This window comes from Cucurbita pepo, chromosome LG06 (genome assembly GCF_002806865.2).
Source record: "Cucurbita pepo subsp. pepo cultivar mu-cu-16 chromosome LG06, ASM280686v2, whole genome shotgun sequence".
NCBI classification, from domain to species: domain Eukaryota; kingdom Viridiplantae; phylum Streptophyta; class Magnoliopsida; order Cucurbitales; family Cucurbitaceae; genus Cucurbita; species Cucurbita pepo.
Window position 1 is genome coordinate 801,853 of NC_036643.1, and position 15,071 is coordinate 816,923.

A 15,071-nucleotide genomic window follows, 5' to 3' on the forward strand; every position below is an offset into this window, starting at 1 on the left:
GAAGGGGGGAGAGAGAAGATGGGATTTCTTGTGAAATGGCAAAAAATTGTTGTTGCTCCATTACCAATTCTGCATGTTCCATGCAGAAAAAGGAAGTTTCATTTTGGAATGGCTCATTTCTAAGGAATATTCAGTTTCATCCAAATGGAATCCCTTGCTATTTTGGAATGAATAAAGAAACCAACCCAAAGTGCCAAACCCACTACCAACCTTTCTTTCTACTACCGAACCCATGTTTGACTAAACTTCCCCCATTGCTACCTCCATTAATGCTTCCTTTCTCGTCCACCATTTTGTTTATACTTACAAGTCAAAATTCGACAACTTGTCGATCTAAACATATAACATATAATTTAATTGATTAAGAACATTTACTCTTTTGTGTTTGAACTCAATAGAAACATGTTATCATACCTATGATTATCGAGGCCATACCAAGACATTCATCTTCTTCAGCCTAGAAATGAGAAGGTGGCGCTAACTTAAGACGAAGATAATTAAAAAGGTAAGTACAATATCACATCCATTTGAATGGGAAAAAAAGATGCGAATAGAATGATCAAGATTCTTGATATTGTGGGAGTTATAATGATGGTAGAGAATGAAATGGGTGAGATTCGTGGGGGGATCTCACTAGATTGAAAAATAGTGTGCTGAAAAGCAAGCACTTCTAACGGCAAATGCTCCCAAGCCCAACAGTGAAAAATTTGCCCTCCAATGGCTATCTGTTTCTTTCACTTTTCTTCTTCCCTTTGTGTTTGCTGTGACTTTGGATCTTAAATAGAACAGCATTTTGAGCTGTTCTCCAATCTCCTCAAATAACCATACCATACCATACCAACAAGCTATACAACAACTTCCACCCTCTACAATTTTTAAATATGATCAGAATGGAGTTCTATTAATAGTTTCGAAACATAACTTAAACAAATTAATATCAGCAAAATATCTCTTGAACATATGTTTTTGGCAAAATTTCTCACCAGAAAGGAAAAAAAAAAAAAAACAAAAGCACAACATATTGATCATGAAAGGTATTTTCTACTCTTTTTTTTTTTCCCACAAAAGAATTGCCATATATTTTCCCTGATATGCTTTAAAGTGCATAATATTGTTCTAGAAAACTTCAATTAAAATTAGATGAGTTCCTAAAGCTTTGAAGTGCCTTTTTATGGCCTTTCAGGTCGATTGAACGCTAATGGTTCAATTCAAGGATTTATTTATATCGAAGAATATAATATGAAGCAAATGGCTATATAAGTTAATGAACATGTCATCTCAATATTCTATGAATAGAATTAATAAGAAATATTAAGCAGAAGCACATTATAGATTTCAAACATGTAATTGAAGTTTTTTAAAATTTAAAGACTAAATATTTAATATAATAACTCAGAACATAAACGAAATATAGAACCTAATATTTAGTATTTTCAATAGATTCTTAACTATATCAAGAATGAAAGTGCCAATTTGATTTTGTGCTGAGTGTCACTGTCTTGAACGATGTTGAGCCACTAGGCAAAGTGAAAGTGATAATTGACCAAGTGCGCATTACTGGTGATGGTTTTGAAATATATATATAAAAAAAATGTGTATATATATGAGAAAAAGAAAGGTGCAGAAAGCTTTAAACCCCACCAAAGGCAAGTCAAATGAATCCAATGGTTCTCTAAAAGTACTTGGGACGTGTACCTGATGGCATTTGATGGAATGTTGAAAATAATGGAGTTAGCTCCTCAAGTTGGGGAAGGTCACTGGCTCCATGTCTTCAGCCACCACTGGCCAAAATCACTGATTACCAATCAGAGTATCGAAGCCCTTGAATGGGGGCAACTCTGTAGATTCATTGCAAGTTTGATTGATTGAATAAGAGAGCCATTTTCTGTGCATTGTCAACTCCTACCTGTGGAGAAAAGGCTCCATTATCGATTGGAAGTGTTCAAATAAAAGCATCCTTATCTTGTGGAATTCAAATTCTGATTGTAGACCATGTGCCTAGATTACTATTGAATGGTTTAACTTTCATATTCATCTTCATATACCAGTTTCTACAACACAATTAATTGTTTCGACAATAACCATATGGTTACATATATAGTCAGTAATTTAATAACACTTGAAGATTAATCAAAGGAAAGCTTATTGAATTAAAAAATTAAGATGATATGACAAGAATCTTGACAAAGAACTAGAGCACCATCTAAATTGATGTTAAATGGACGACAGTATATTGCAAGTTGTAGTTCGAACGAAATAGTGAAGCTATCAGCTAACCTAAACCAATGGTGTTGAAAGGCATCGAACACTAAAGGTAGGACGAAGGATGAAAGGACCTAGTAATACAATTGAAAGTAACAATAAAAACACAAGGCTATGAAAAATACGTGGAGACTGCTTTGCAGCGAAAGTTGCATTTTATCTTAATAGACATGTTAATCGGAGAAGTGGGCAGCTTCACAAAGATGGAACATGTAAATAGGACCCCTCACACCCTAACCTCACTACCATCATAAAATTACCCTAACCTCCCTACCATCATAAAATTATCAAGGCAATACACGCTGTGCTACAGAACATCAAAACGACAATGCTGGTTCTCGTGCTATACTTGTCTGGCAAGAGCTACTTTACTACCATTAGATTTCTAGGTACTGGTTATCAACACTTGGAAAAGATCTGGTAGACTAATGTCAACGTACAAAGAGGAACCCTGCAGCTCAGGTCAACGGAAAAGAATGAAACAATTTTCATGTTAAATGATGTACAGGAACCGTCTCCTAAAGACCTGTTGTACTTAGTTTTTCCATAGGATTTAGTTCTGTTCTCAATATTTTCCGGTGTTTACAATTACCCAACTAATCATCAATATCTTTCTTATAGATGCAGTAAACAACCCCCACCTAAGCAAACAACATGCAACACAATAACATCTAGTGTTCCACCCCCTCTCTTTCTTTTCTTTTTGATAGAAATCATGTCATCCAAAATCTAAAGTTTAGCTCCTATTATCAACTATCCAAAAGCTGTATTCATGTTGTTTTTGGAGGGGAGGGGGTTTCCTTTACCCAAGCCCTTGGACTATTTTTCCTCTTTCTTGTTTAAAAAAAAATTCAAGAATAAAAAATACACATCTTTTCACTTACCTGGAACTAAGTTCTAAATGATTAAGGAAGAACCACTATTTCAATTACCCTTTTCATATATTCGACCATCTAAAATTTTGTACTTCTCTGCGTGTGTCTGTATGTTGGCAGGTATCTATCTAAACAGCCGATGGTAATGAATCTAATGATGGATAGAGGATGGCTGCAGGTCGGCAATGATGAGGAAGAGGAACAATGAATAGAAAGGATGATATTTTGCAGCAGCAATGGAAAGAGGAAGGAGAAGTAGATGGATAACATACAAGTACCAAAAAAAAAACATTGGAAAACAACTAATGAATAATGTTTTGAAATACATCAAACATTAATGTATTTTCTGAAGGATGTTAAGTTATTATATGTTCTTCTAGTGTGAATAAATGCGTGCCTTAACCAAATTGTCGGCCCCTAGGTTTTCTAGTTTTGTGCCCTTTGAGAATGTAAGACAAAGCATATTAACTTATGAATGAACCAAAGGAATAAAGAGAAGCATAAACAATATTGCTGCATACCGGGAACAGCTTCAAAGTCATAGCATTTATAAGATGATCAGTCGAACTATCTCTCCCAAAAAGCGGAATGACTTGACTGCTTCTCTCAAACATTTATTTTTCTCATCCCGAGACCAGTGCTGCATTAGTGCCAACATAGCAGCATAGGTTATCAAATAGTAAAGCAGAAGCTAAAAACAGCATTCACTAATAGAATTTTACTGAATATTCTACGAAATCAACCTCTCCAAGCATGTTAAGCTTCTCACGAACGTTTTTCAGTAATTCTTCTGCATCCTCTTCCCATGTATAAAATTCAAGCTTTCTTCCTTCAAGGAGTCTCTCAGAAACCTTTGGAAAAAGATTAAAAAAAAATCATAATAATTTTTTTATCAGCTAACAGGCAATAACACCATGCATATATGTAAATCTCAAGTTATAATATTTTTTAGGATAAAAATTATTTCTTGTGCAGCGTCTTATGCATGAAGGAAGCCACAAGTCATCGAACACTATTTATGATATTAACAACGCCTGATGGTTAGTTTATAACTCGTGACTCAAATATAAAATCACATCAGAGACACCTCCTTCATGGGGAGAGGCTACCTAATCATCTTTGTATAATACGTTCTAAGAGAAGAGGTTATGCAATACGTTTCTTTTTCTTTTTTTTTAATCTCAGATCCCAGTAGCATCAACTTGTGAAATCAAAAACATCAGAAGGCTTCATATACCTGTTTCGCTATCACTTGCCCACCTGCTATATGTGAAAAGTTGATATTATAATAATGGGAAAGGAACAAAGGGGCACTCCTCTCAGCAAGTTCCTCCAGATACTTAGCATAAGAAATTCCTGAACTGGTCGGATCAGGTATCACAATACCCTGTGCACTGAACCATTCTAGATCCTTTTCAAGACATTCTGAACGTTCCAACCCTGATTTTCTGAAGTAACTATCTGGAATCAAAATACTGGATTTCAGTCTTTTGCAAATAAAAACAAAAGGAACACCATCTGTCACTTAACAATAAATGACCTTGTGAGTTCTAACCTCACTCCAACAGGATCTGTTCTATTGGTTGTACATGTCTTTTGAGTACATTTTTCAATATATCAAAAACTTAATACTCATACTAAGTTGATTTACTTTCGAAAATACTAGTCAAGAGTGCATATCATCCAATTACTACTAATTCTCAAGAGAACCATTCGAACAACGTAGAGAATCATAAAAGTACCAAATGTCCAGCAGCTATAGTAGAAACCATAACCCTAGCATCTGTGCACTCACAAATTTGTATTTTTTAAAAAGAGAAACAATTTCATTAGATCGTTGAAACACAACAAAAACTCCAAACACCTAGAGGTGAATTACATAAAGGCCTACCAATTGGAGATTAAATAAGATAAGCTATAATGAGCAAAAGGGTACTTAGTTTGCACCAAAAGAAAGCATAAGAAAGAACAATTTCCATAAAATGATCGAAAGAGAAGAAGAAATTCCTAAAAATACGACCATTCCTTCCACCTCAAAGAGACCAAAAGAGAACTGTGGGCAAGCCAAAGGACCTTCTAAGAACCACGAAAAGGATGGCCCACCAAGATAGATGCAAGGAGATAAAAGATGTTATTGGATAACGGTAAAGACAAACCAACAGCTTCCAAAATACTAAACCAAAACAGGGAAGCAAATGGAGAATGTATAAATAAATGGCTTGGTACTCAACATTAGATTTGCATGTGATGCACCAGGAAGGAGATAGGTTGATATAAGGCATTCGTTGTTGTAATCGATCAGCCGTATTATTAACTCCAAGACTAAGCTCCCAAGAGAATATTTTGATTTTCTTAGGATAAGTATCCTTTCAAGTCACTGCATAAAGGTCCCTTAAAAGTGAATCAACAATACCCACCAGATCTTCCATAAGAGATTTAACAGTAACCTCTAAGAAGAGGACAAGTCCAAGTGTCATGAAAAAGTCTGTAATCTAACTGAAGACAAGAGGTGTGAAAGATGAGCCCACTCAATTGTTTCCAAATCATTAAGATTACGATGAAGGCGCAAGTTCTATGTATCAGTTGCCGCAACCGACACATCTGCCACATTAGCATCAGGATTAGAAGTAAGCCGGTACAAGCACAGGAAAACAGTAAAAAAATTCCACAACTTAACCAAGAGTCCTTCGAGAAAAAGGTAGAGCTTCCATCTCTAAGACAATGTTGAACACGACCAGCAATTAAGTCCACTGTTTGACAAATAAATCTTGGAAAGGACTTACAAGAACCATATAGAATGGATCGAGGCCACCTGTTCCCAATTGCAGTCGCATGGTACATAGCATCAATAAGTTTCCACCATAAGCATTATTTTCATTAAGAACATGCCAAATCCATTTGGCCAATAGAGCTAAATTTTGGTGCTGAAAATTTCCAATTCCAAGACCACCCGTCAATTTAGGAAGCTGAGTAGTCTCCCAATTCATGTTACGCATACCCCCATCCCCTCGAGAACCTTCTCAGAAGAAATCACAGATAAGCTTATCTATTATCGTTGATACTTTGGTGAGAACTCGTAACAAGGATGAATAATAAAATAAGAATTTTAGAAATGTATCTCGATAAGGAAAATATTGAAGGAAACATTGGTGAACGAGAACCACCCAATGCAGAGTGGGGATTAGAAGAATGCCGTCAGATCAATGAGGAAAGTTGAAAAGTAACAAACTCCTAGCTTAATGTGCACAAATTTTAGACCGATAGCGATATCTCTAAAATTTACAAAAACAAATATTGGCATCTAAGTATCTTGAAAAAGTCGATGGTTTCTTTCCATCAAAAGGTGTCGAAGAACCACAGAGGAATGTCTCCACTAAATTATGGCCTTAACAAAGAACCAAGACCCTGAAAGTTATCTAGGGAGCATCAGAGAGATATCCTGCAGCCAGCATCAGAAGATACTGAAAAGATTCAAAAGGAATAACAAGCAACCAGAGGCTAAGGAGCAGTGAGTATCTAAAAATCTATAAATAAGAACTTAACTCAGAACCCGAAATTTTAAAACAGAACAAAAATAGTACCAACTTCTACACACGAAATCCTAATAACCTAGTGTAACCATTTATCTAAGTCCCGACAACACAAATCACTACAGTCACAGAAACCTATATTAGTCAGCAACATTATCATGCATCCTCTTATCTTGGTTATACGAAATATAAACAATCTGGAAGAGAAAATGCTGGGAGGAATCTTACAAGCAACGTCGCTGGATTCATCAACGATTAGCTCCACAGTGCTGAAGACGAGCTTACTATCGACCAAATATTTAAGGAACCCTTCCAAGCTCGGTTGCCAAGTCTGTGTACCATCCCCATCCTCATCATTATCATCGTCACTCAACACCAAATTTCCGTCGTCTTTCTCCTCTACTTCAACTTCGCTGGATGAATCCACAGCGTCACCAGATAACTTTTTACCACTAACATTATGAAGCCTCATGGCGACGAACCTTAACTCCTCAGTAATGCCTTTGCTCTCTCCAGGATACTCTCTCCTGTATCTCTTTTTCTTCTTCAGAACCGGCGGAGCAGAGCCCGTGCTTGTCGCAGTCGTGGAAGGCAGAGGAGCAGAATGATTTGAATCCGAGCAGCACAACCTCAGAGCACCTCCATTTCTGAACTTCATCGTCCGAGTCGCTACACTTGTACAACTCCTCAAAGGTCTCGAAGAACCTAAGGAGGAGGAAGAAACAGAAGCATAAGTTGGAGAAATTCGTTCAAAAGAACGCAGCGATACGCTTTCCGGCAGCGACATCGTCACAGGAACAGTCAGGCTGAAGATTGTTGTTCTGGTATCCGACTTCGCCGGTATCCTTGGAATCGAAGCTGACAACAAGAAGGCCGGGCCTGAATAGAGCACGAAACTGGGTTGGGCTTGCAGACCATCTGATATCTACTTTTGTATAAGGTCTCAGATCTGTTACAAAATAAGTTCTCTCTCTTCACACGCGCGCGCGCGCACACGGTAATAGTGTCCGAAGTTTTCTAATTATAACAATAAATTTTTAATATGTTTTTTTTTTTTTTTTTTTTTTTTTTTTTTTTTTTTTTTTTTTTTTTTNGTGGTTTCCTAACCATAGCGAGATTTCAACTTCTGCAAAAATTCCAATGTCTCTGTGTATGAAGGGTCAGCGCGGCTGAGGGGCTTGCATGAATTTATGTGATCCGTTGATTCTAACACCTGTATCGCAACCAAAAAGAACATAATAAATCTCAAAAAGTGAGAAGTTCAATGAAACGGAAAATGAAAAACTGAGTCGAAAATTGCTCTCTTTTAATATTCATGATCACCATGACTTGAACCCTTCAAAGGAAAAGTAACTAATTAAGAAGGTATTTGGTTGGTGTTTTCAGAATCTACTGTTTTCCTATTTAGGTAGATGGTCAGTTTTTCGGCAGGAGAGAAAAGGGAGAGGGAGAGAGATGGGGAGGGAAGTGGGGAAAATTGTTCTATTCAAGATAAATTAATTTAATGAACCAATAACTTTTGGACGTTAGATCCTAGGATTCATTATGAAATATTTTAATGATCATGCAAAATCAAATAAAACTATCAAACACTCATAAAAAATCTTGAAAGCATTCCACTTTTAGACATCGATATAAGGCTCCAACAATAAAATCAGAAAACAGAAGGATCCATTGAAGAAACTCTTATACCCAAAACAAAACCATGAAATATAAATAATAAATAGACAAAGATGCATTTAACTAGTTAGTTACCTATCTTTAATAGAAAATGCATGATAAAAGAACTGATGAAGCTATATAATCAGAAAGAACGCATTAGAGAACCACATGAGGACCATTTCCAGAACAGCAATAGCATGCACCGTCCATTACAGTTTCACCAGTTTGCCCAACAAAGTATCATAAAGAATAGCTATATGGGATATATTTAAGACAAGATATACAGCTTATAACTCTACTTATTAAAATTAGGCCACCTAGTTTTCATGAAAACTAGGTCTTCCTTAAAATTTCCAGATCAAATCAACAGGAAAAATAATCATTTGGCAATTTTCATGGTATACTGGTCCAAACTAAAAAAAATGTTATATGATGATACTTGAAACTTATGTGATTTCTATATTACAAAATAGAAACTAATCATACTCACAACTAGTTCCCCAAAGCCAGGATATGCGGATTCAATAGGAACAATTTCCATTCGGAAAGCCCATCCTCCATAACCTTCAACAATTGGGGTCACCTTCGTCTGCAGATAATCATAAGCTGCCTATCACTCTAAAAAAAATAAACACGAAGGAACGTTGTCTTTCAACTCAAAAAGTAGACTACCTCACAGAAACTAAGAACCTCAATCAGTCCTTTCTTATGGAGGTGACGGAGAAAATCATTCAGCTCCACCAATCTAGGAGACCCACTTCTCAGCTCTCCTATCTGAATAACAAGAGATGTGATGGATGTTAGTGTAAAAGTTTGAACTGATTCCCAAAAAACAAACAAGACATCAAACTATTAATTGCTCCTCAAACAGAGTCACTTCGTTAATGGAGTCAAATACTAACGGTAGGGGCAGGGCGGAATACAAGACCCATTCTCCAAGGCATGTCTGCTAGTTTGCTGCCAAAATGTGGGCAGCTATAGAAGACCTGAAGTCAGAGATCAACATGTTGCGACTGATAAGAAGATTGAAGACATTAAGATAGAAAACAAAGCAAGTAAAACAAATATTGCAAGGTAACATACAACTCCCGCTGTATTTTCCACAAGGTTATCAATATTTTCTTTCTTGGCTTTATACAGCATTTGCTTGACAACCAGCCCTCCCATGCTGAAACAAGAAGGTTGCATTTGGTTAGAGGGTTTCGGTCACACGAGGAAAGCATGGACAAAAAAATTAATAATAACGAATAAATAGACGCTGCATAGATAAGATCAAAACTAAAAGATATGACAAATTGCAAGTGCCTATAACTTGAGTGCATTACAAAAACCAGCAATGAGAAACCTTATACACTTTTTTTTCAAGCAAGAAGAAAAATCAAAACAAACTCTGCAATGAAGAAGGCTAGAAAATCAATAAAATGGTCGAGGCATCAAGCTCTCAAAGATTTTCCGATGAATGCATCAAAAGCATCTACAACCTTTGACAATAACAGCAAAAAGAATATCTTTAATGTGAAGAACAAAAAATATCACCAAGATAAAGAAGACAGCATTTAAGCAGGGAAAGGAGTCCAACTGAAAGAACAGGAGGAAGGATGACAAAAGAAACCCCGATCTCACCAATCTAAGAAATGACCACAGTGTAGAAATCTAAGTGGAAAATGATATTCTTTGAGGTAAAAGATTTCACATCAGAACAAACAGGTAAACCAAGCTAGCCTCAGGTTTGTTATTCTTAAATTAAAAACCGGCATTCTTGTACAAACCTGTGAGTAACAAATACAACAGGTCGATCCCCAATTCCAGCAGCGACAAGCTTATCCAGTAGCATGGAGCTGACTTCCTTCATGATTTAAATAGTAAAAGTTGATGAACCAATACAAAACAACAATATAAAACACTCTCAGAAGAGGACCAACAAAAATGAATGAAGAAGCTTGAATCTCTAAAGTGCAAGAATACTAAAAAATCAAAGTAAACAACGTTGAAGTCAAACTATTGACATCACAACTGCAACAGGAAGAATAGGAAATTATTATTCGTTTATGCAGCAACTGATGAATTAGAAATCCAGTTCTCTTCCATAAAAAATCAACCAAACTGATGGTAGCATACTGCATTCCATTGGACTGCTAAAGTTCGGTAAAGAGAAGAGAAGAATGACCGCATCAGCTAAAACCCCTAATGAGCAGCATCAACAATAGTGCAGTGCAGAACAAGTGCACATTCTCAAAATGAATTTGGCTTTGGAGACAATAATATGTAAGGAAAAATATATAAACTTCTAGGAATCGCTATATTTCAAGTTAATTTAGCAAACAAACCTGAAGAGGAAGGCTAGCCCCAGACCACTGTGTGAGATTTGTCTGCACAAGATTTGTAAAATCAGATCTTTTATAGACATACAGATAATTTTCAAGTTTGCAACTTTAGTTTCTGATTTTACGAAAAATAGAACTTAGAGTTCAGAAAAATACCTTGTATTTAAGGGTAAACATACGAGCCCTTGGGAAGTCAGATGAAAGCCATTCACCTGGCCAAAATGTGCCTAGTTTCCCTGCCTCCTGATCAATCTTCTCTACTAGTCCAGATTTTGTTGAGGATTTGTCCTCAGATATGCGCCATGACTTGTAAGGTCCACCACGGAGGCCATGAATAAAAACAACATCTACTAAAGGAGAGTCTAGCCTGGAATCATTCTGAAATGTATGAGATGAAGATGAGGTATTGTTATCATTTCCCACAGCTACACCATCAATATCAATGAAATTAGCTTCTGAATGAGATGACTCGTCCTTTTGAACAGTGTCCTGATCCTTTTCTTCATGAACTTTCCAGTGAGGAAGTTCGGGGTTTATTAAAAAGATCATATCATCATAACGGGGGCAATTCTTCTTCCTGTTTGTAGAATCAGTATCAGAGGGAGAACTATTGTCAGATGCTCTACGGTTAATACAAAATATATTTAGCAATGTGGCTCTAGCATAGCTTTGCAATTTAGCATCATGGCAACCAGGAATGGCCCCATTGGCACAATCCTCAAGCCATCTACAAAATTCTTCATCAGAAACAATCTCCTTCTGGACTTTCTCTAGAAGTGAAAGGATGGTTAAAAGCCGAGCAGCATGTCTACGGATGTGAGCTGTAGGCGGTACACGGACACTAGATGAGTCATTTTTCTTCTCTGAGAGTGATGGTTCCCCAGAGACATTTGAAGTACGTTCTTGAGCCTCAAAAGCTCTGGATGCATCATATGCTTCCATGGCTGCCAGCTTCTCATAATCATCACATAACAAAAGCCGTCTCAGCAAAAAGAGAACGCCAAAATCAGCTATTCTGCTCTGACATGAAGAATCATCAGCACAAACTTCAGTCAGTGCTTTAATCCCCTTTAATGTTGCCATTGCAGAATCAGCTGCATCAAACTTTGGACTATTCTCTTTTTTTATATTCTTTAAATGTGCTATAAAAGGTTCACGTGAAAGTAAATCTGCCAACGGAGGAGAGGTATCTAATGAATCAGTAGTTGCACCAAACTGGTGTACCACGAGGTTAACAACTGCACCTGCTAGCTGACTAGCAACTTGACTGGCAAAAACAATGTTTGACTGCTCAATCTTAGTCTGCAAAAATTCATTGGGAGAATTTTAGTAAAATAAAATTGACAAAATACCCTCATTCATACATGCACTGCAACAGCTTGAAAGAACCGTGTGGCAAGAATATGTGTGTGTGGTCTACACATGTAAAAATCATTTTGATGTTAGTGAACAAAATGATGAGTAATAAAGTGTATCTGATTCTATAATTAAGAAAATAAATATATCTGCAGACCTTCACTTTGTCATTTTTAAGCTCAGTGGCTCCATTCACTGCAGTCTTCTTAGTAGAACCGAGAATTTCAGTCAGCAGTATAGCCAGCCATCCTTGAGAAATAGGTATGGAGCTTGGTCCATAGTCTTCAAGAATGCAAGATAAGATTTTAGTTGCAGAAGACCTCAAAGATTCAGAAGAAAATTTGCCAAAGACCCATTGAAGTAGTATAGCAGACCATCTCTGACTCTCTTCAGCTGATAGACGCATCCACCCAGTGCTGAGCAACTCTAATGCCTTTGCTAAAGCTTCTTGAAGCTCTCCATGTTTTTGGGTCCGTATAGCAGCATCTCTCATTAGATGAAGACCCTTCTCCATAATATTCTTTTGTGCCTCAGGGAACCGTTCAACAGAAGCCAAAAATGCAGACAAAGCAGCCTGAGCCAAAGGGATGTCATCATTTTTACTTGCATGAGAAACAGTAGAAAGAAGGCTTGAGCTCCAATCAGAAACAGAATCATTTAAGGGAAGATTACGATCCTCCAGTAAAAGCCTAGCTACCAAACTTCCATGCCATTTCACAGACCTTTCAGGTGCCATTAGTGCAGTCATGACAGCATGTCCGTCTTGATCTAGTTCATGAATGTGCAATCGGTTCAGTTCTGATGCCATTGACCAATTTGCCAACGCCCACGCCGCAAAAGGTACAGCAACATGCGCACAATGCAAATCATCCCACAGACCAGGAACAACAGAAGAATTGGCTACAAGTGAGCTATCATGCTTCTCTGATACTAGACTTTTAGGTGTATTTTTCACCAGTTCTACATGACCAACATCAGAATATGCCAACTTCACAAACCCACTTGTTCTAGAAAGTCCCAAAATGGAAGTGCCTCCAAGAATCTTAATTCCTATTCCTTTGATTCCTCTTCCACCATCTTCATCTTCGCCACCACTTGATTCATCAAATTGGAAACCCCCTTCCTCAATAACTTGAATGGCTGCTGCAATATCTCTAGTTTCAGCATGCGCGGGCAAGGATGGCTCAAAAGAAAGCTTCTCTAACCTATCACAATTGGACGTAACTATATCCATGATGGCAGCCACAAGCATGCTCCTACCTTTCAAAGAATCAGAAATATCGAATGAACTACGTCTTGGATGCTGTCCCACAAAAATGTGACAAATATCAATTGGAAAACAAGACTTATGAAGGAAAATATCAACAAAATCCTGAGTACAATATTCTACATTTTGTTTCAACGACAAAAAACCAAAGAATTGACCGCTTTGATGGCATAAAGTGAACAACATCTTAAGTGGACGGCAGATTCTCACATGCATCCTGACCTCGCGTGTTAACTGTCACATTATCTACCAATTTCACTCTAAATCCACTTTCTAGCCATTTCATAGTAACGTAATTGTTAGTCTACCCAACAACCTTAACTTCCTTTCATCAAGAGAACTCTTCCCCAAATTATAGACTTACTAGGTGGCTTTTGATATGTATGACAAAAGGGACAACAAGTAAGGTAATGAGGAGGAGTCTCAAGTACCGTACCAGAAAAGAAACTCAATATATTTGTAACTTCAACGTAAGAATTAAGGTATCTGTCTCAAGTACTAAAACTTAAATGTATGCCTAATTTCTTTTTCTTTTTTACACAAGAAATATGTTAAAACTTTATTAATCTCAAATTTTACCTGCTCCGTTCGCCGAGGCTTACACGAGAAGATGAACCTCAAAAGATTTGGAACAGCACGAGGCCTGCCCAGGACGGAAGCAGACACATCAGGATCAGCAATCAAGTAGGCCAGCGCTCTAGCCGACTCGGCCTGAGTTCCACATCCATCCCGAGGAACCGCCACCGACTCGAGCAACCAATCCACCACAGCACCGCCTCCCGCCCCGACAATCGCCGCCCTACGGCTCCCATTGGCTGCAGCAATGTCAGCCAGCAATGCCGCGACCCTGAGTTCAAAGCCGGACCGGACCTCATGATTGGCTGACGACATCACAGACCTTAACGATTGCCAGAGAACCGAGGCGGCAACGCCAGTTTGTTTAATGTGATGAAAAAGTCTCTTAAATGAATCGCTAGATCTCTGAACTGCCCCTTCAATCCCATCATACAAGGGATTATGAGTCTCCTGGGAGCGATCAGACCGATTTTCAGAGGGATAAAGGGAAATGGAAGCGACTAAGGCAGAAAAAACAGCAGCGGAGATAGTTATAATCGAACTGCGAGAAAAAGAAGCGGGTGATGCATTAGGCAACAAACTGTTCTGTGGACGATGCAAAATTGGAACTGGGGGTGAGACTAGAGGCGAATTCTGGAGACTCTCCGAGCCCTCGATTGATTTTTGCGCAGTAGACAATGAAGAAGAAGATGAAGACGATGAGGAGAAACGACGAAGATAGATCAAACGATGAGAACACCGACTTCTCGCCCAAGCACAAAGCATAATTTCGTAATCCAAACTTGAAGATATCAAATTTCCCAATTCTTATTCACGCGAAATTTCTCAGCAAATAGAAGAAATTGAACAAACTATCTCCTTGTTCTTCTTCGTTGCTCGTTCGTCAGATAAAACGTAGTGCGAATTTGCAGGCGTTAATATATGGCGGGACGAGAATGCGCAATTTGTACGGTAAATGAAGTCCACAGGGAATTTTGCAGAAAGTGCGAACCTCGGAAGCGTGAAAAACAAAATAAAACTAAATAGTAACTGGGCCTACTGGGCCTGATACTGGGCTCAAATTTTCGGCCCGTGATTGGCAGGCCCGATAGGAAAGGCCTGGGTTTAAAGGATATTTTTAATTTTTTTTTATGGTTTTTAAATCAAATATAAATTTAAAAAATATTTTATTAATTTAGTCTATTAAACTTTTTTTTTNTAAAGAGCAAAATTTTAAATT

The 15,071-nt window shown here is 37.6% G+C and overlaps 2 protein-coding genes across 6 annotated transcripts; both read right to left on the reverse strand.

Moving 5' to 3' along the window:
• Positions 1–746: 746 nt before the first annotated feature.
• Positions 747–7,587, reverse strand: LOC111796847 (probable inactive heme oxygenase 2, chloroplastic). Of its 4 annotated transcripts, none has more exons than XR_002815432.1 (6): positions 6,896–7,587; positions 4,375–4,598; positions 3,881–3,988; positions 3,659–3,777; positions 1,696–1,906; positions 747–866 (listed from the first exon to the last, which is right to left on the reverse strand). XR_002815432.1 is itself a non-coding variant. In XM_023679631.1 (5 exons), the coding sequence occupies exons 1-4, from the start codon at positions 7,452–7,454 to the stop codon at positions 3,685–3,687; spliced, it is 984 nt and encodes a 327-aa protein (XP_023535399.1). In that variant the 5' UTR covers positions 7,455–7,587; the 3' UTR covers positions 1,555–1,902; positions 3,659–3,684. The 4 variants fall into 4 exon arrangements, 2 of the variants coding, with proteins under 2 accessions (XP_023535399.1, XP_023535398.1); XR_002815433.1 differs by lacking the exon at positions 747–866 and adding an exon at positions 873–1,557; XM_023679631.1 differs by lacking the exon at positions 747–866 and having other exon boundaries at positions 1,555–1,902.
• Positions 7,588–7,761: 174 nt separating this feature from the next.
• LOC111796849 lies at positions 7,762–14,823 on the reverse strand. Of its 2 annotated transcripts, none has more exons than XM_023679632.1 (10): positions 13,856–14,823; positions 12,167–13,312; positions 10,810–11,955; positions 10,657–10,698; positions 10,099–10,175; positions 9,413–9,497; positions 9,232–9,315; positions 9,002–9,103; positions 8,820–8,918; positions 7,762–7,880 (listed from the first exon to the last, which is right to left on the reverse strand). In XM_023679632.1, exons 1-10 carry the CDS (start codon positions 14,615–14,617, stop codon positions 7,770–7,772), a joined length of 3,654 nt encoding a protein of 1,217 aa, XP_023535400.1. In that variant the 5' UTR covers positions 14,618–14,823; the 3' UTR covers positions 7,762–7,769. The 2 variants fall into 2 exon arrangements, with proteins under 2 accessions (XP_023535400.1, XP_023535401.1); XM_023679633.1 differs by having other exon boundaries at positions 12,167–13,269; positions 13,856–13,940.
• Between the last annotated feature and the right edge of the window lie 248 nt (positions 14,824–15,071).